We start from the raw sequence: 17,624 nt of genomic DNA, 5'->3' as shown, positions 1-17,624 counted from the left end.
GAAACAACCCATACGGATGAACCACAAACCCTGTGAAGCTAAACGGGGGCATTTTTGTTGTCAAATCAACTGAGCCCAACAAAATCGTGCCAGAAAACGACTAAGTCTATATTCCTCCCTCAAAGTGCAGAATGCCCAGGTGTCAAGCAAAGGATACGCTTAGATTTTCAATTTCATTCTGGGAAAGTGGCCTCACTCTAGTTGGCAGCTCTTTATGTGCTAGCTCATATCAGCAATAGTTTAAATACCAGGAGGACAGAGTTAGGACATGCCTTAAATCCAGTTCAAGGGATGGGCATCATCATTCTCTTGGTCTTCGCGCTTGATCCAGTTCAGGGGATGGGCATCGTCATTCTCTTGGTCTTCGCGCTTGATCCAGTTGAGACCATCAGTCTCTTGGCCTGGAATGGTAAGAGGAGCGGTAAACGCCGTCGAAGCGCGGAACAAGGCAACAAATGCTTGCGAAAACAACATGACTGCAAGTGAGCACTTCAAAATTAAATCTTAATTGTAAGTTTTTGGGGCTGTAACTTATAGAAATTGGGTTGATTGGGAAAGATTTGAAAGACAAAGGGCTGGAAACTCTGGGTTTTATAATGCATAAACATGTATATAGGATCCTATGTATTCCGCTGGGAACCTCTGCATAGACCAAGAGACGCGGGGGGCTTCTGTGACCCTGTCGATGCAAATAACCGAATCTCCATTGCAAAGGTCGTGTACATTGATCGCGCAGCCGCAGATACCTTGAATGATCCTGGGCGAGCAAGATGTGGAGTTCAGTGAAACAAGCCGGACTTCGATTCAAATGGATCATGTTTTCTGCAAGTCTATATAACTTGCCACCATAAAGCCTAGTCGTTTTGTCATGCTTTTGGGGGGAGTGATTGCATGGTTACTATTGAGAATGCCTCTGATTTGTTCGACAGCCTGAATAAAGGTTCACAGTCCTGGATAATATGCGCAAGGAATAGACAACCAGGAATAAATCGAAAAAATGAAGGCGGCTGAGGTGTGAAATTCCAGTAGGTCCATGCACAACTGGGATTTAGTATTCATGCTTATGTATCGAGCCATACTGAGGAGCACGGAAAGAAACCTAAGAGATACATGGAGTTCGTCAGTGGATATGCATCGACGGCAGGGAAACAGGGATTGGGATCGTCTCTATTGGAAATGCATGATAGCAGCCTGGGCAGAAAAAAGCACAAGGCTACTCACCGGGAAAAGGACGATTGCCAACAGTTAACTATCATAGCGGCAATCAGTTCGGTTCACTTATCTCTCAAGTCGAATCCGCCATTTGCACCAGTCGACTTCCCTTTAAGAAACCTGTGTTTCTCAGAAATGTTTCTGACTTCAAAACTTTTTCAATCATTATCCCAATCGCCCGCCGCGACAATGTACTCGCCCGAAAAGATGACCGATTCTTCCAGTGAAGATGAGGTAAACACCTCATTGCTGTCGAATGGAAAAGTTCCAAAAAGAGTCGCTTCACGATACTTGAAGACGAGAATTGTCCTTTCGGTCTTCATGGGGTTGTTGCTCATTATTTTGGCCTTAGTTGTGGTTTTAATCAGCATCAATCTGGAAATCAGATGGCGCGTTCATGACAATAAGCCGGGGGTACCTATGACCCCAATTCCTGAGTGTAAGCGCTTCAAGACTCTGCGTGGAGAGGTCGTGATGCTAATAGGTGCCGTCTCTTAGTTCCAATAGAGACAGTAATGTTCGGACCAGACGATGTATACACTGGTCCTCGATCGGAAAAAAGCGATGCGGCCTGGGAAGCGTTGGCTGGCCGTATGTTGGCTTCACTTTCATCCTTGATTACCAACGTTTTCCAACTAACACGTCATAGCTACATCATCTCGTAACCCATGGTCACAGCAGGGCTTCATTTTGGTGAAAGATTGGGAGAAGTATGATATTGCTGCTGGTTGGCCTGCAAATGGCCAAATGAAGTATGGGATTAGTATGTTCCACCAGCTTCACTGTCTGGTAAGACTCTTCTCCTCTTTTGCAGCCGAAAGTAAATCAGTTAACAAGCAGGCTTTAGGCCGCTATCCGAAAAGTCTTTTATGACATGCTGCAGGGTACCTTTGACAAGGAGAAGTTTCTAGCCGCCGACGTGAATGTGGGTTCCCCGGATTTCGTGCCCAACGGCCACGGTCTCTGGCATGCCCAGCACTGTTTCAACTATGTGAGACAAGGGCTTCAATGCGCAGGCGACATGTCATTAGAGATCCCAACATATTTTAACGGGACGCCTATAGTGGTTGGCTGGAATAGTCCTCATAAGTGTCGAAACTGGGATGCTATGTGGAGATATGCCGAGGAACACGCATAGCCCAGCTGACAGTTGGTAATTCATGTATGAGACTCAGCAAAGTCTTGAACATTGTCAGCTTTTAAAGGTGTAGCAAGGGTTCTGGTAAATTATCAAAATGGTGGGCCACATGCCAGTTCAAATAGAGATCCAGTTGAAAGTAGGCAGCGTTTAGCTCTGTAATTGTGTATCCTTGGCGCTGCCGGCTTAAAGGGATATGATTCATCGGATAGCGTTCCAGAAGCCGGCAAGATATATTCCAGTTAATATGCATAGGAGCACCGGACTACCTAGAAGATGACTTAAATACAATGCATCGGAGTGGGGAATTCTGCGATGCAACGTCGAAACATATGTCCAGCGACGGATATCTTGCTATGCAATGTCAGCCTGCCTCAGCCGGCGAGGAAAGACGTCAAAGAGGGGCTAGGAGTGGTGCATGGGGAAGGCGGAAAGGAGTAATGCATGACAGACTTACTGGGCGGACTGGTTCGAACCGGGGTAATCCTCTCGTTTCTCTGACAAGGAATTAAAAGCGGGTGCCTGCACGTCACGTTCAGTGACAATATATTGTCTTAGGGTGTGGACAGGAAAAGGGACCACTGAGATCAGAGGCATTTACTTACCCGGCGTGAAAGTTGGTTGTTTGTTAAAGCAAATTCCGCTCGAAAAGGCACTTTTCACATCGTTACTTCGAAATCTCAATGGCAAGAGCAATAATCTCGTTCGGGCATTTAAGCCGTTTCACACTCCGAGCCCCGTGGTGGAAAAAGCAGCAGGATTATGCCACCGTGAAAACAAGCGAGGATGAAGAAACCATGGATACGGCGGAACCTGTTTACCACCCCAACATGCTCCGACGAGTTGCTTTAGGGCATATTGACAAATCAACGAGGATGATAAAATTCATCTTCTTTTCCTTTGTTATGCTCTTGGTACTGGCGTTCGTGGTTATGTTCATCTCTCAACTGGTATTTGCTTCGAACCACCCGGCGCAAAATAATGTTCAGAAGTCCAAAATGAACACAGCCTCCCCTTCGCCTCAGACCATGCACCCGACCAGCTCTTATGGGCATGCGATATATGACGGCCACCTTCATCCTCCAGCAGCCAAAGGGATGCGATCAATTCTAAAATCACCATGCGGCACCAATGCCACTTCTGCGCGGGCAGCAGGCTGTCATTTCGACATTATTTCTTTCGCATGGCTTCACCATAAGTGCTATGATGCCGAACTATCCAAATCGTTCTCCTCGATCCACGAATGGGAATGGTTCCTCCAGCCGAATCGGGAACAACCGGTCCTCGCGTCTGAGGCACTATCAGGAAACTATCCTGTCCTCTATGTGAACTGGGAATATCACGTCCGGCACTGCACATATATGTGGAAGAAGATGCATAGGGCAATATTGAAAGAAAACGGCCTTGAAACTATCGATTGGTATATTGCACCGTACGAACATACCGAACATTGCGCAGAGATGCTGTTGTCAAGAGGTAAACACTTTGAGTTCGACGTCATCAACACGGGAATTCGAGTTAAATATCCGGACTGTGGCATTGCCCCTGAACGATGATTAAGCTAGGGGTACGATAAATTTATAGGAATCATAGTTGGAGCGTCGATGGTGCAATATTTCTGATTTCAAGCCCATGTTTGTTCTCTGGCCGTAAAACTGTCTCAGTCTCATTTTGTCCAAGTCCAGAATATACGGGCGGCGCCTGTTGACCAGGGGGAGATACTCGGTACGATCGAGTTTCCGAGGCTGAATTCACGTAGGTCGTGAGTTTCGCCCAGATTAGCGTATCGAGCTCTTGGTGTGGGTTTTCCTTGAATTTTTGAGGGGGCTAGTTAACTGTATGTTGGGCTACAAGATTCCAACGAGCCAATGCTTTTCCGATTTATTTTGCATGTTGTACTCCGTACGGAGTACAAAGAAGCAAACAGATATGTAACTTTGTTAAGTCACTACTCAAATTGGCCAATCATTATTGAGGGACATCAAGCTTTGGCGAAAAAGCATCTCAAAAACACTCAATAAACTTGGCACTACTAGTACTCTGTAGGTTGCAGTAGGGTAATGAATAGAGAAGGATTTCAGCAGCAGGAAAGAAAACGATAACCTGTACAGAGTATAGCAGCACAACAGGATTGAGAGTTTGGATAATTAGCTTTCTTCCCCTTGGTCAACCAAACAGATTGGATGTCGTGAATCAGCTGACGAAGCTCCTTATATGGGCTCTCTTCGCCCTGTTGTTGTCCTGGTGTTAAGTTACGCAAGAAGTCCATGCTTTATAGCGTGTCTATAATGATTTACTTAATCTCCTTGGTATCTGCATCCTATTCACCTACTAATTCAGTTGCTCGCTATCAAACTCATCTCACCATCCAGTGCTGATGCACTTGTTGCCCCTAAAAGGCGGCACCTCCAAAGGCTGCTAGAGGAATTGGCTTCGATTGTTCCCCTGGCCTAAATACAACTGGGTGGACGAAAACCCCTGTTCTCCACTTCCTTTGATCGGATGTGCTCATTTGTAGTTGGCAATGTACGTGAGCCTGTGGAACATCAGGAAGGGCGATGATACTGCTTGGAGTTCCCAACAGGCAAACCCAAGTATAAAACCTCTAGGGAAGATGATGTTTGTTGGGGATTTGTTATACAGCAATGCTCCTATGGCAATGAAGCAGCATGGCAGCAAATGGTTTCGTTGATACATGACAATGTGAGGTTCTTCACGGAAGGGGAACTGGACCTTCTACCTCACCACAAAATCATCCTACAATGGATGATAAAGCCTGATTTTATGGCGCAACATTACACAAAATTCATGAACACTTTAGCTCTTGGGTGGCTGATGAGCTGAATGTGTAAGTTGATTAACCTGGGAAAGTTTGATTACCAGGCATCCTGCAAAACAATCCTCAAGAATTTGAGTCATGCATTTATGGACATGGCACACAGTATAGTTACTGTCTCTTTACAGATGATATTTTTTTTTCAAGTAACTTGAGCATATGATATCTCTCATTGTCAAGATTCTTGAACAGTAATTTGGTCACCTAACACCTGAAAAGAGGGGATATACTATACATCCTGACTGGGAGGATGGTGAAATAGATAATGTAGAAGAGGATGTTGGAAAATGTACATGCAAGTCATCAACTACATGGAATATTATTCTACCTTCCATGATTCAATCTTTTGGTCAGATTACTACACATGGCCACCTGAAATGATCAGTCTGTATGCAACCATGCTGCCAGGTCGCTGGAGAAATAATAGCCAAGGTTGATGCACTTGGGCTCAAAAGATGAATCGCGAATCGAACTTCTCTCAAGGCTCAACAAGTACATTAGTTTAGAACGGACTGTTGCCGTCCACAGCTAATTAGGGTTTATCATGAAGGCAAGGAGTCGGGATGCGACTCAATCCGTAATAAAACAATTCCTCTCGCAGTACTCCGTACTCTCTAACCTATGGAGCCTGTCATATATGACAGGTTTATGTTAGGCCTGATCGACCTTTAGACGTCATCGCGGTCAAACTATGCGGAGGACAACCCTCAAACCCTTTCCTCAAAACTTCGCTTAAGTATAACACTGCCAAATCTCTGGAATATTCTTCGCTAATACGGGCCCGCTAGCACAAGGGGGAAATATTCGCAATAGGTTAAAGCCAGTTCATCTGTAATTTATTAGACTCGGCATTGGAAACCATCACCTATGATTCAAATGAGATTAAGGCACCCCTCATGGTTCCGGGAAGGGCAAAATCGATTTTTCGGCCTATCACATTGACAAGCAGCCACATATTACCACCAGCAGTTTTATTCTCATCACCCGCAACTCCTACACTCGGGACCTCGAACGTCGTCGACTCTGCCAATTCGCTTTGACGGCCCCCCAGGCCCGCCAGGCCCGCCACCTCCTCCACCACCTCCTCCTCCACTACCACCGTACCGTCCTTGAGGAATGGGTCGTGGGCTTCGCTTTGGTGGGCTTACAGCGTTGAATCTAGAGTTTTGGGCGGACCTATAGGGATCCATCTAGGCGAAAAATAAGTAAGAGCAACAACGAACTACGATGAGAGAATAGTACGCACCGAGAATAAACTGACAAGGTAGAGGCCTAGGAACATGTATATTGAGTGAATGAAGTTTTGGATCCTCACGGTCAAAGGCGGGCTGCTGAAGTTAGCTCCGACAGCGGACATTGGAGCAACGTAGAGATACCTCTGAAGAACTTGCCCCCTCGAAACATACGGCCTGCTGGGTGCGGAAGGGCCAGCCATGATGGGTGGTAACGCGCTCGGTACTATTACGTAGGGATGATGATCCTCAGATGCGGACAATGAGAAGAGGTGGCGGCTAAAAGATAAGGAGATAAATGCTTTGGGCAGTTAAGGTTTAGTTAGCGGTAATTAAACGATACAGTAATTTAACAGACTATGGTATATATTTCGAGGGTCATCGCCGACGAGGTGAAATGATAATTCAGCGGGCATTTATAAGCTCTCAAGGTACGGAGTAGTTATATGAAAATTAAATAGGGACGCTTAAGACCCAAAGCTATCATGTCTCCTGACCTAGTTTATCAATCACATGCAGGTGCTCATCATGTCGAATGTCGTCCAACCCCTTAAATCCTTCTTCTACCACCCACTTTTGATCAATGCGATGCAGGACTTCACAGCTCCTTCCGACAATAAGGAGACCAGGAGGCCTTGAGCCTTCCGCTTCGACAGCTGCGCAGACATGCTCAAGTGTCGACCTTATGACTCTCTGGTCCGCACACGAAGCCCTTTCAACGACTGCGCAAGGAGTATCTCGCGGCCAAGGACGTCTCGACGAAAGTGCCTCGTCCGGGACAGCGGTAGTTAATGACTCCACCAGCGATGGAAGCCGGTGAAGTGCCATAAGGAACACCGCTGTTTGCGTGGGAATATAGCTGGGCGGTTCCGGCGCGGCGCCATGCCGCCCTGTTCCAGTACATATCAGAACCTGATCGGCTACGCCGCGATGAGTTGCAGGTATATCTGCAAACAGTGGCGCACTCAAAGCACTGGTTATTCCTGGAAGAACAATGGGTGAATAGCCCTTCGCCCTGAAGAATTCATATTCCTCTGCACCACGGCCATACAAATACGGATCGCCTTGCTTAAGCCGTAAAACTCTCTTTCCAGTTCGCAAGCCTGCCAAAGCCATGTCAAGCAACTCATCCTGCGCTTTATCGGCATTTCCGGGAAATTTGCGTGCGATATGAACCTCCGTCCTTCGAGGAATAAGATCTAATACCGGAGCCGGGACGAGTTTATCGGATAATATTAAGTCTGCAGTTTTGATGGCGTGGTATGTCGCACGGGTGACGAGATCTGGATGCCCTGGTCCCGAACCAGCTAAGATTATTTGCCCCCTTTTCTCTTCGTGTGCACCATGTGCATCACTAATATCAGCGGTTTTCGCTTCTTTATAGGCGGCGAGGATCTTCTCCATATCCGCGTCTGTAATGCTTGCCAGCCTACGAAGCGGCCAGTACTCGCATATTTGAGAAAGCCAGCGCATTCTTCTCGTCTTTGCAACATCAGGATGTTCAGGCAGAATTAACGAATTGAAGGTATGCTTTTGGGCTTCCGAATCGTCGTCGTCGACCTCGAAATGAAAACTTGTTCTGGATCCTGCGGAAACATCTTCCTCCCAGATTCGTTTCCTAACGCTTCCTAGTATTTCAATAGCTGTGCCAAGCCCTGGCGGTAAATAAGAAGCAATTTCCCGTCGCAAGCGGGATGCAAGTTTGCAGCCCCTTCCGGATGTCGTGACACCGATTTGAAGGGGGCCATCGGAATAGGTGGAGAGCAGGCTGAAAGAACAAAGTTCTGACGCATCTACAACATTCACTGGAATCCGTAGACCTCTGCAAAGTTTGGAGATATGTGAATCTAGGAAAATATCAGTCTTTGCTTACATTTCGACCATACGAGCCAAAAGACGTACTCAAGTGATTGTTAGCGCCAGCCGTAATAAACACCGCGTCCACGTAACCATCCACCTCCGCTCTTCCCAACGTTGACAGATCGTTATCTTCAAATTCTCGCTGTATCCACCGAACGCTACCATCTTGGATCTTTTGAGAGAGGGAAGCGGCCATCTCCCCATTAGGAGGCGCTATTATGACTGGAATAGCTCCCGCATCAATGCATTTGCTGCATCGTGCCGCAGACAATGAATTTGAGCCGATAATCAAGTGAATCTGGGATTCCACATTCTGGGCCATAAGCAAGGGCTGAACCCCCGGCGATTCGGACGAAAGTCCTCTCATCTTCCAGTGCCAAAATTCTTTTGTTAAAAAAAAAAAAAATAATAGATATCGGCGCTATTCAAAGGCCCGATCACAATGGACATCAAAATCGCTCTAAGCGTTCTCTTTGCTTCGGATATGACGACAAGATGTAAAAATGTCAAAGGCAGGGCTATCCCTCAACGGAATACAGAGTACCCTCCATCCAATTCAAGACGTCGTGCTTCGGGATATCAGAATTTCAAAGGTACCCACACACAGTCACTTGATATTAACCAGGTTCAAGCCACAGCGAGTACAAAAAGAAAGGGGCAATCATCTTGAAAATGATCGCCATCTCTCCTTTAATATATATACTCCGTATATATATTTATATTATTTTTTCCCTTTTTTTTTTTCCCTTTTGGCTTTTGATGACGATTGCGCGATTTCGTGATTGCGTGATTGATGGAAACCATTTTGTCAGGCCAAGCCAGGCGCTAAAAATTAGCGTTAAGCGCACCCGCGAAGCTAGAAGCCAATCTCACGCTAACCCGTTTCGGCGAAAGTATGCTTACATAACAAATTACGTGAGTCTGGAGCCGCAGCAGCCAGTTGACCTCAACCTGGGCACCTGAAGCTTGCTGCTGCTCCTGTTCAAGATACCCATTGCTTCTATCACTGGTTCCACTCCACGGTGTATTGCTCTCCGAGCGAATAGCTCCATACTTCTTGTGAATAACTTCGCAATCTACTCTGTTCTTTTTGATCCATTAATCGGCGAACCCAGGACTCTTCGCGCACATCATGTCGGACGGTACCTTGTTCAAGCCGGATAAGGACTTCACGAAAGATGTCGACCAGCAAATCCCCGAAGCTCAAGAGCTAGCAAAGGTCTGATCTGTCTTTGCATATTTGACTCGGAGAATTATATCTCACGTCCTCTCTCACAGACAAGTTTACAAGGCGCCATCGACAAGCTATTGGCTCTTGAGAAGCAAGCTAGACAGGTAATACTCCCGCTATTCGAACACTGAGTTTCGGCTGACAATCTGTCTTACGCAGTCGTCCGACCTTCCTTCAACCTCCAGACTTCTAGTTGCGATATGTACATTGTGCAAAGACGCCGGCGATTGGCCGCTTCTGAATGAGCATGTTGTTGCTTTATCAAAGAAACATGGCCAGCTTAAGCAGGCGACGACGAAGATGGTACAGGTGGTGATGGGCTTTCTCGACGAGACTCCCAACATGGACGCCAAGATGTCGCTGATCGAGACGTTGAGAAACGTTACGGAAGGGAAGGTGAGATCAATTGCACAGCGAGGGCGCACTCCATGGAATTTTTGCTCATGGCGGACTTCTATTAGATCTTCGTCGAAGTCGAAAGGGCTCGGGTAACGCGCATTTTATCCGAGATAAAGAAATCTCAAGGCGACATTGCTGCTGCGGCGGACATCCTGTGCGAGCTTCAAGTGGAGACCTTTGGGTCCATGGCCAGAAGAGAAAAGACAGAGTTCATTCTTGAACAGGTTGCGTTATGTATAGCTAGAGGAGACTGGACCCAGGCCAAAATACTGAGCCGAAAGATCAACACAAGATACTTTGCGCGAAAGCCCAAGAAGACACCAGAGGAGATTGAGAAGCAGAAGAAAGAAGAAGAGGAGCGAGAACGCCAGCGAAAGCCGGATGAGCCACCGGTGGAGAAGGAGGAAGATGTGACGGATCTTAAACTGATGTATTACGAACAGCAGATTGCCCTAGCGAATCATGAGGATCAGTACCTTGAGGTTTGCAAGCACTATCGACAAGTACTTGACACAGAATCCGTGGAGGAGAACCCAGATCAACTTCGAGCAGTAAGTCCACATAGCTCCAATTTTTATTTTGTGATGCTAATCGGATATCAGACCCTTCAACGTATCATCTATAATGTCGTTCTAGCCCCTTATGACAATGAGCAATCTGATCTTCTCTACCGTATCAAAGCCGATTCTCGCAACTCACTCGTTCCCGTCGAGTCGCAATTGATCAAACTCTTTACGACTCACGAACTCATGCGCTGGCCAGTGGTCTCCGAGCAATTTGGCCCTCACCTGTGCGGCACCGATGTCTTTGACGCCCTTCCAGGTCAGTCTATGGATGACAAGCCAAATCGCAGATGGCAGGACCTCCGCAAGCGAGTTATCGAGCACAACATCCGTGTTATTGCGAAATACTACACCCGTATTCAAACCAGCCGCCTGACCGAGCTCCTCGACCTCGATGAAGCTGAAACCGAGAAATACATCAGCGACTTGGTTACGTCGAAGACAATCTACGCCAGAATCGATCGACCGGCAAGGATCGTAAGCTTCGCTAAGCCACGAGATGCGGATGATGTGTTGAATGAGTGGAGCGGCAGTATGCAGAGTCTGCTGGGACTACTGGAGCGCATCGATCATTTGATCACGAAGGAAGAGATGATGGCACGCATTTTACCTTCGAAATCAGAGAGGGCAAAGGCTCGTTGAGGGAGTTCAGGATGTAGATGACAACAATTGTATAACTACATGCCTTTAACAATCCATGTTACGTTTGGACCTTGTGCAAACGTGCTCTTTTCAGGAATAGAATTTGAAGAAGAATATGCGGCGATTATCCTCTAAGGACATACAAAGTCTTCTCTAGGTATAGATCTATAGGTCTATAGGTGTAACTAAGCCTCATCCCAACCAATTGCTTAGTTTGCCGACTAAATATTTCCCCTTAAGCCCGTAACATCCGCGGAGCAGGCAACTATGTAAGATAAGACAAGGTCATTAGAACGGCATAACCATATCTTCCACCGGAATATCCTCCTCTAACTTACCGCCGCTACTTGTCCCACTCTCTCCTTTCCCCTTGCCCGTCTCCAGACATTCCCTGATAAACTTCACCGCCGCATCCAGATACGGCCTCTGGCATGGCAAAAAGTGACCACCAGGATGCCAAACAACTCTTCCTTCTTTCTCCGGATCGCCCGCACACGAGTCAATCAGGAATCGACTGCGACTCTCATCAACAATAGCGTCTAGACTGCCAAGAACATGCAAGATAGGCGTCCGAATCGCAGGTCGCTCATAGAAAGCCCGATACCGCGCCCCAGGCGCTCGAAATCCAGAATAACAAATGGCAAACTTCAGCGGCGGGTGATCCAAGTTCCAGAACGCCGCGGGGAATTCCACACCGGAGACGGAGCCCATCGCCAGCTGCTGCTGCGAATTCGCCGCGGCAGCAGCAGCAGTGGGCTGAGCAAACGACCCGGACGCACGAGTCACCGGCGAACTATTATTCTCCGGCTTTGAAAAATACTCAAAGGCCTCCTTCCTCCCATCCTCCAGCAAACCGGCCAACATCCCCGCGAACGCAGCGCCCTGAGAGAATCCAATCACCCCGTCAAAGGGACCCTCCGATCTCAGCGTCTGCGCAACGGCCGTCAGGCCCACGTCGAACCGGAGATATTCCGGCGGATCGATCCCATCTGCGCGACGCCACCAGGCGCACAGTTCCTGCGAAGGCTGGTCGTCTGATTCTGGCGCTGAGGGGCGGAAATTAGGTATGTCGGAGGGGTCGAGGCGGACGGGGCCGGAGGGGTAGGAGAGGACGAGGGTGTGCAGCGGGAAGGATTTCTGGAGGTGTTTCTCGAGGGCACGGGTTTTGGCACGAAAGAGAGGGCCGGACTGGGTGAAGCCGTGCAGCATGAGAATTTTAAGGAGGGGTTTGTCGGCCGCCATGGTGATTTGTCTGGCGGGGACGGGAAGCGAGGGTTGCCGTGGAGATGTGCTGATGGGAGAAGTCCCAGATGTGACTCTCAAAGAAATAGTTTCGGGAGCGCGGTCAACGGATGATCAAGCCTAGAGACATGATTCAAGGATGAACGGCGTTGAGTGCCCCCGGTTGGATATTGTATCGCGACGGAAATGCTTTCAAACTCCCCGAACTGCACTTGCCTCGGCGATAACGTTTCTTAACTATCACCACCACGAGTTACTCTCTCACCGCCTGGGCGCTACTCGACAGGCCAATTCGTGACGCTGAGTCTCTGAATGAATACCACTACTACTAGGCCATGGTGAGGGTATTCAATGTGTAATATTTCCTACTTTTCCCAAATTTTTAACGAGCTTGATTTACCTGAGTATGCATAACGATGATGCGATTGATAGCCAAGTCACGAGAAAAAAAACTAGAGTCGATTCATATCATTTGCTAGGATCCCATCAATTTGCAGTCAAAAACTCTGGGAAATAGAAAGTACAAAGACATGAATGAGTTTTTCTTTCTTCTTCCAGTTAAAAGACAACACGGGGCATGCTAACACCCATGCCAGCACTGTTGTGGCTTCAACAATCATCGGAAGTCCGTTGAACGGAGCAGACGGGCTCGCCTCATGCTGTTTCTTACGACGGCGGAGAGACGAGATCTTCGGTCAACTTTGCTTTCCGCCACTGGACTTGGAGACGTTGCCGCTTGGGGAGGTATAGGTTGAGCTCCCCTGGCCGCTGTTGTAGTACGTGCTCCCATTTGGGTTGCTATAATAGTACGAGCCGTTGCTATAGGACAACGATGTTAGCAAGAAGATAGCAGAGCCTAACAAGGACCCTCACGTGTTGGAGTAGTGATAGGAGTTGCTGTTGGCAGCTCCGGAGCCGTAGTCGCGCGAGCAATAGTGGTTTCCCTGAATGACGATTAGTGACACATATCCTCAACCTAAGGTTTCAGCACGAGCTGTGAGCTATCCCGTTGCCAGCTGTGCGGCAGCTTCCTGGCCCGAGTAGAGCTAAGGAGAGACAAACCTGGCTGTTGGTGCCAGAGGATTTGTAGGTCTAACTGCCGTAGCTGCTGTTGGGCATTGTGACGGAGACTTGGAGTGTGAAAATAGACCTGGATCTGGAGAGAGGTTTCTGTATAAATTGGTCTCGAGGGCAGAAGTACTTGGTCTTGAGAACAGCGAGAGCAGCAGTAGAACAGGAGAAGAGGACGTCCCGGGGCTTTTAAAATTCCCCCACCGGCGCGCCTTCTTCACTTCTCCGCCTCTCCCAGAAACTTCCTATGTATTCACCAACGGGCGTTTTGTGGTTCAATAGTCTCAAAGTCAAGTCTCCACTAACAGTCCGTTGGACGCGCTCCCTTCGGTCCAGATTGTCCGCTATGAGAAGTGCTGCTGTGGAAGAATTCTTCCGGTTCAATAGACTGCAGATTCCCCCGTTTCAGGAGAAATAAAAGAAAGGTTCCAGAAGGTGTGAACGAAACAACTTGGTTGCGGAAGAGGACGCCAAAATTGCAGGCGCTCTCCTTCAATCATGCGAGAGTGCTCTGCCACCCCCCTTTTTGCATCTATTCTCTTCGGTGTCTCCATTTTACTCGAACAATTGCAGGATATTTGCAACAGTGCAAGCCCCTGGTTGAGCGGCACGGATCGCCAGTGCTGCTGACGCTTTTGGCTGACGCTTTGGCTTGAGGAGATCATATCAAGCGGAGCGGTTAACACGCCCCGGAGTCCTTCAACAGGTTAACACGCACAGTCTTGGCGCCTGAGCCGGTTTGCAACTCTAGGACGAAATCTCACCACATCCACGCCAAAGGCGCTCTTTTTCAACTTTAAATACTAGAAATTGATAGAATATTGATGTAAAAGGTTCTCTGTGAAACCCTGTTCCAATCTCGGAGGGGGTGGGAAACTTAATTGTCGGGGCGGTTTGTTACGAAATTGAGTGGATTTTCAGATTCCTCTCAGCCAAATCTGAGGACCTTGACTAGATGCAAGGTTTACAGAAAAGCAGTTCATATATATACGTCATCGGCTGCTGAAGCCTATTTTCAAGCTCTGTCAACTACGAAGGACCAAGGGTCTGCGATACGAAAGGGCCAAGATCGAGGACAACAGCTAGCTCGCTTGATACATAAACACTACTCATAGCATACAAAATCCGCGTTGCAATCCCAGCCGTTTCAAGACCAGAACCGCGCACGAGGAATTCGGACTCGCTGTGCTTTGTACAAGACCAGGCAGATAGGTATCCTCAACAGAAGTCGCATCCGTCGTCACAAGCCTCAAGGTCAGTCCAGGCGTGGAGTTTCATTATTGTCGTGAAAAGAAAAGAGAAAAGGGACTTCCCCCTCCCGCGTGGGCGTAACGTAAGACTCGAGCTCATAACAGATGCTTCGTCCATCTCTCCTTCCCCTATGATGTGTCGAAAATATCAAAACGAGTTTTCGCCAGAATGCAGGAAGCGATGCTAGGCGCACAAAAAAGAACTAATCAACGCGACGATAAAGCGAGACGACGAAAGGTGTTGTTGGAATCGCCAGATATCCGGAACTCCCTCCCCCCCGGCCTTTTCCCATGCGTTGTCGAGAAGAATAAACACTTGTCCAACAGAATCAAAAATTGACCCACGTTTTCCGCTCCGGCGCAGCACAGTAAAGAAAAAAGAGGTTGGTTCATTCCATCTTCTATCTGCAGAGTAATTGTTGATTTGGGGGCGATGCCCCAGGCGAAGGAGAGAAGTCGGAAGTAAGGAAGGTCAGGTAGGGAGAACGAGGAAACTTGTGAAGGGTTTTAGAACGCCATGATTGCTTTTTTTTGGGATAAATTCGTTATCTGGTATTCGAGCTATTCATGACAAAGTTCCCTCTTTTTTTGTTATAGATTTTTGGCATCTACTTTCTCCTGAAAGAGCATCCCTCGGTCAATCTGGCCTTGCCACCGGTAGGTTGGCAGAGAACGGTCGAGCATCCGGCGCAGATGACGACGGTCTGTGCGTGTGAGAAGACGGTGGTGATTGTGAAGCAGCCGGGGCACTTGACGTCCATGAAGAAGGATCGGGGAGCAGGCACAAGAGTCTAGTTTGAGCAGAAATCCTCGCGTCAGCTGTCCATCTTCCCTAAATACGTTGTATACGCGCTTGTTCGACTGGAGGAGGGCGAGCGTACCTTGAGCTTGTGCTTGCGGGCCTCGGCCTGAGGCGTAGGGTTGAGGAGATCGACCGCGAGAACCTATCGATGGCAGACCGTCAGCATTTCCAATTTCGTCTCCGGGTTCCCGTTATTCGATGACGGGAGCGAAGGCAAGCCTGATCGCATCACACATCCACACTATCCACACTCTGGACAACATCTCCATTCATCGAGAGACTGGGCAGCAGCAACTCACCATTTTGACGTGAACGGGACGTTATCTGCGAGTAGACTTGGCTGGGAGGGTGTGTCTCGAGATAGGTCGGTCAAACGGTGGTTGAAGAGGAGGTCTCGTGGGAGCTGGCAGCGAGAGGTTTCGTGGAGGCAAAACTCGATTTAGCGAAACTTTGCAGTGCAATTCTGTGGCACTCGCTTACCTAACCGTTTTGGTCTAGCGCGAGTCACTCCAGCCACTCAGAGTCCGCCAAGCTGTGGGGTCCCGTTTGGCTTGCTGAGTCAGCCGAACTGGATCAAATCGCGGGCATTTCAGTTGAATCGCAGACATCCGAAAAAAAGAAGGTGATCCTCCGCAGTTAGTGAGCATACAAGGATATTCCACGGTGGAGTGGAGATGCAGAGCAGAGATTCTAGTAGAGCTATGCAAAGTCCCAATGTTGGCTCCGAGCGCCCCAATGCACCTGGCACTAACCGACAACAATTTCATCCTGCGATTACGACGTCCTCCATACTGCTCGAGAGCTGGACTTTGGAGCCGTTTTGGACAAATGCAATGCCCTGACCAGTGCGGAATGTCTGGTGCAGCTGTGATGAACAATGGCTCCCGTTGACACGGTGGACTATGGTCGCTCTTGACCCTTAACCTTGCTGCGCGTCGACTCGTTCCGTTCGATGACGAATGTCCAGGGCTCGGAAGCTCTTGGAACAAAGAAGGCGTAACCCATGGTACCATGCCAGGGAGAGCATATGCTGCCTCCTGGAAGCTCCGGCTGGTTCTGTGATGACACACCTTCATCTGCAACTGGTCTGCTGCAGCGACCTCTTGCTGAGCTTCATTCCTCGCGTATATACTCCCTTTAAAAGTCATTTTTGAAAGCAGAGCGCGTTGGACGCCTGTCAATATGACTGGAGCAAACTACTTCTTTTCGCCAGCGGCTACTGCATTCTGGGATCGGGCTATGGTTAACGATGGACGGCTATATTATGTCAACACACACTGGCAGGAGGTCATGGTTCTACATTTCCCTCAGACCCAATATACCGGTACAACCCCCCCTTTCCTCCCCAGAACAACGCCCCAAATAAAAAGGCCTCCCAACTTACCCTCTCCCACCATGCAGGATCTCACGCCTTCACCTCCAACATCAGAAACTCCCCATTCGCATCACCCTGGCTCAACGCGCCCACCCCACCAGCCGTGACATCCGGCGCTCTAACCGACACGGCCCCTCTCAACCCGCCCACCCATCTCGAACCCATCGCCATCCCAGACCCCGAGATCCAAGCCGAATTCCACGCCGAAGACCAAGCCGAAGCCGAGGAACGCGCCAAAGCCGAACTCGAAGCGATAGCCCGGGCCGACGCCGAACGAAAAGCGCAAGCAGACGCCGAGGACGAGGCTGAAAGGAGAGAGGCCGCGAGTTTCCTCCAGCGCTCTGCAAGGCCCGCCACGGAGGACTTTCACCTGCAGGCCGCGCTGCTCGCATCGTATAGAAAGCCATCTCCGCCCTTCGTGGAGCCCACGCCCAGCAGGTCTCTCATCGCGTGTGCACTTGAGTACCTAGCGCTGCGTATACTTGATCTGGTCGGTACGGAGCGTCCGGATACTTCTAACAACTCTGGCGCTGACAATGAACCACCAAAGTGCTTCACGTGTCGCAAGAAGAAAGCTGTCTGCCAGCATCCGCGCGTCAACAACGGAGCAAGGCTATGCGAAGAATGTTTTGTTTTTTCTCGTTTTGACCGAACATCGCATTTGAAGCGCCGGGCGTTGTTTAGCAAGGATTTTCTAAAATGAACCACAGCGGTCTCTCTCTCTCTCTCTCTCTCTTTTTTTTTTTTTTTTTTTTTTCTTTTTAAGTTTAA

At 48.6% G+C, this 17,624-nt stretch overlaps 9 protein-coding genes across 9 annotated transcripts; 4 read left to right on the top strand and 5 right to left on the bottom strand.

Moving 5' to 3' along the window:
• Positions 1-1,401: 1,401 nt before the first annotated feature.
• Positions 1,402-2,350, top strand: CIMG_00465 (uncharacterized protein; the record flags this gene model as incomplete). Its single annotated transcript, XM_001246693.2, has 4 exons — positions 1,402-1,651; positions 1,711-1,803; positions 1,862-2,001; positions 2,060-2,350. 4 exons carry the CDS (start codon positions 1,402-1,404, stop codon positions 2,348-2,350), a joined length of 774 nt encoding a protein of 257 aa, XP_001246694.2.
• A 683-nt stretch (positions 2,351-3,033) lies between these two features.
• On the top strand, positions 3,034-4,129 carry CIMG_00466 (uncharacterized protein; the record flags this gene model as incomplete). Its single annotated transcript, XM_001246694.2, has 1 exon — positions 3,034-4,129. One exon carries the CDS (start codon positions 3,034-3,036, stop codon positions 3,904-3,906), a length of 873 nt encoding a protein of 290 aa, XP_001246695.2. The 3' UTR covers positions 3,907-4,129.
• A 1,563-nt stretch (positions 4,130-5,692) lies between these two features.
• Positions 5,693-6,666, bottom strand: CIMG_00467 (uncharacterized protein). Its single transcript, XM_001246695.2, has 3 exons — positions 6,563-6,666; positions 6,433-6,514; positions 5,693-6,376 (listed from the first exon to the last, which is right to left on the bottom strand). The coding sequence occupies exon 3, from the start codon at positions 6,374-6,376 to the stop codon at positions 6,167-6,169; it is 210 nt and encodes a 69-aa protein (XP_001246696.2). The 5' UTR covers positions 6,433-6,514; positions 6,563-6,666; the 3' UTR covers positions 5,693-6,166.
• A 184-nt stretch (positions 6,667-6,850) lies between these two features.
• On the bottom strand, positions 6,851-8,645 carry CIMG_00468 (siroheme synthase domain-containing protein; the record flags this gene model as incomplete). The annotated part of the gene is made up of 2 exons (XM_001246696.2): positions 6,851-8,265; positions 8,321-8,645. 2 exons carry the CDS (start codon positions 8,643-8,645, stop codon positions 6,902-6,904), a joined length of 1,689 nt encoding a protein of 562 aa, XP_001246697.2. The 3' UTR covers positions 6,851-6,901.
• Positions 8,646-9,286: 641 nt separating this feature from the next.
• On the top strand, positions 9,287-11,339 carry CIMG_00469 (proteasome regulatory particle subunit). Its single transcript, XM_001246697.2, has 5 exons — positions 9,287-9,497; positions 9,557-9,613; positions 9,669-9,905; positions 9,971-10,459; positions 10,511-11,339. Exons 1-5 carry the CDS (start codon positions 9,411-9,413, stop codon positions 11,111-11,113), a joined length of 1,473 nt encoding a protein of 490 aa, XP_001246698.1. The 5' UTR covers positions 9,287-9,410; the 3' UTR covers positions 11,114-11,339.
• On the bottom strand, positions 11,199-12,788 carry CIMG_00470 (dihydrofolate reductase). The gene is made up of 2 exons (XM_001246698.2): positions 11,452-12,788; positions 11,199-11,378 (listed from the first exon to the last, which is right to left on the bottom strand). Exons 1-2 carry the CDS (start codon positions 12,353-12,355, stop codon positions 11,335-11,337), a joined length of 948 nt encoding a protein of 315 aa, XP_001246699.2. The 5' UTR covers positions 12,356-12,788; the 3' UTR covers positions 11,199-11,334.
• Positions 12,789-12,792: 4 nt separating this feature from the next.
• On the bottom strand, positions 12,793-14,091 carry CIMG_00471 (uncharacterized protein; the record flags this gene model as incomplete). Its single annotated transcript, XM_001246699.2, has 5 exons — positions 12,793-13,174; positions 13,229-13,299; positions 13,418-13,671; positions 13,733-13,770; positions 13,986-14,091. 5 exons carry the CDS (start codon positions 14,089-14,091, stop codon positions 12,972-12,974), a joined length of 672 nt encoding a protein of 223 aa, XP_001246700.2. The 3' UTR covers positions 12,793-12,971.
• Positions 14,092-14,495: 404 nt separating this feature from the next.
• Positions 14,496-15,890, bottom strand: CIMG_00472 (40S ribosomal protein S27). Its single transcript, XM_001246700.2, has 3 exons — positions 15,778-15,890; positions 15,558-15,620; positions 14,496-15,467 (listed from the first exon to the last, which is right to left on the bottom strand). The coding sequence occupies exons 1-3, from the start codon at positions 15,778-15,780 to the stop codon at positions 15,285-15,287; spliced, it is 249 nt and encodes an 82-aa protein (XP_001246701.1). The 5' UTR covers positions 15,781-15,890; the 3' UTR covers positions 14,496-15,284.
• A 770-nt stretch (positions 15,891-16,660) lies between these two features.
• Positions 16,661-17,556, top strand: CIMG_00473 (uncharacterized protein; the record flags this gene model as incomplete). Its single annotated transcript, XM_001246701.1, has 2 exons — positions 16,661-16,802; positions 16,880-17,556. The coding sequence occupies 2 exons, from the start codon at positions 16,661-16,663 to the stop codon at positions 17,554-17,556; spliced, it is 819 nt and encodes a 272-aa protein (XP_001246702.1).
• Between the last annotated feature and the right edge of the window lie 68 nt (positions 17,557-17,624).

Source organism: Coccidioides immitis, assembly GCF_000149335.2.
Source record: "Coccidioides immitis RS genomic scaffold supercont3.1, whole genome shotgun sequence".
Classification (NCBI taxonomy): Eukaryota; Fungi; Ascomycota; class Eurotiomycetes; order Onygenales; family Onygenaceae; genus Coccidioides; species Coccidioides immitis.
This window is presented reverse-complemented; position numbering and strand designations above follow the sequence as displayed.

Coding starts and splice junctions, on each gene's coding strand:
- CIMG_00467 (XM_001246695.2), bottom strand. CDS start 6,376: ATGGATCCCTATAGGTCCGCCCAAAACTCTAGATTCAACGCTGTAAGC.
- CIMG_00469 (XM_001246697.2), top strand. CDS start 9,411: ATGTCGGACGGTACCTTGTTCAAGCCGGATAAGGACTTCACGAAAGAT. Junction 9,498..9,556: donor AAGCTCAAGAGCTAGCAAAG/GTCTGATCTGTC, acceptor CCTCTCTCACAG/ACAAGTTTACAAGGCGCCAT. Junction 9,614..9,668: donor TTGAGAAGCAAGCTAGACAG/GTAATACTCCCG, acceptor TGTCTTACGCAG/TCGTCCGACCTTCCTTCAAC.
- CIMG_00470 (XM_001246698.2), bottom strand. CDS start 12,355: ATGGCGGCCGACAAACCCCTCCTTAAAATTCTCATGCTGCACGGCTTC. Junction 11,379..11,451: donor GAGTGGGACAAGTAGCGGCG/GTAAGTTAGAGG, acceptor TATCTTACATAG/TTGCCTGCTCCGCGGATGTT.
- CIMG_00472 (XM_001246700.2), bottom strand. Junction 15,468..15,557: donor CCCGCAAGCACAAGCTCAAG/GTACGCTCGCCC, acceptor TGCTCAAACTAG/ACTCTTGTGCCTGCTCCCCG.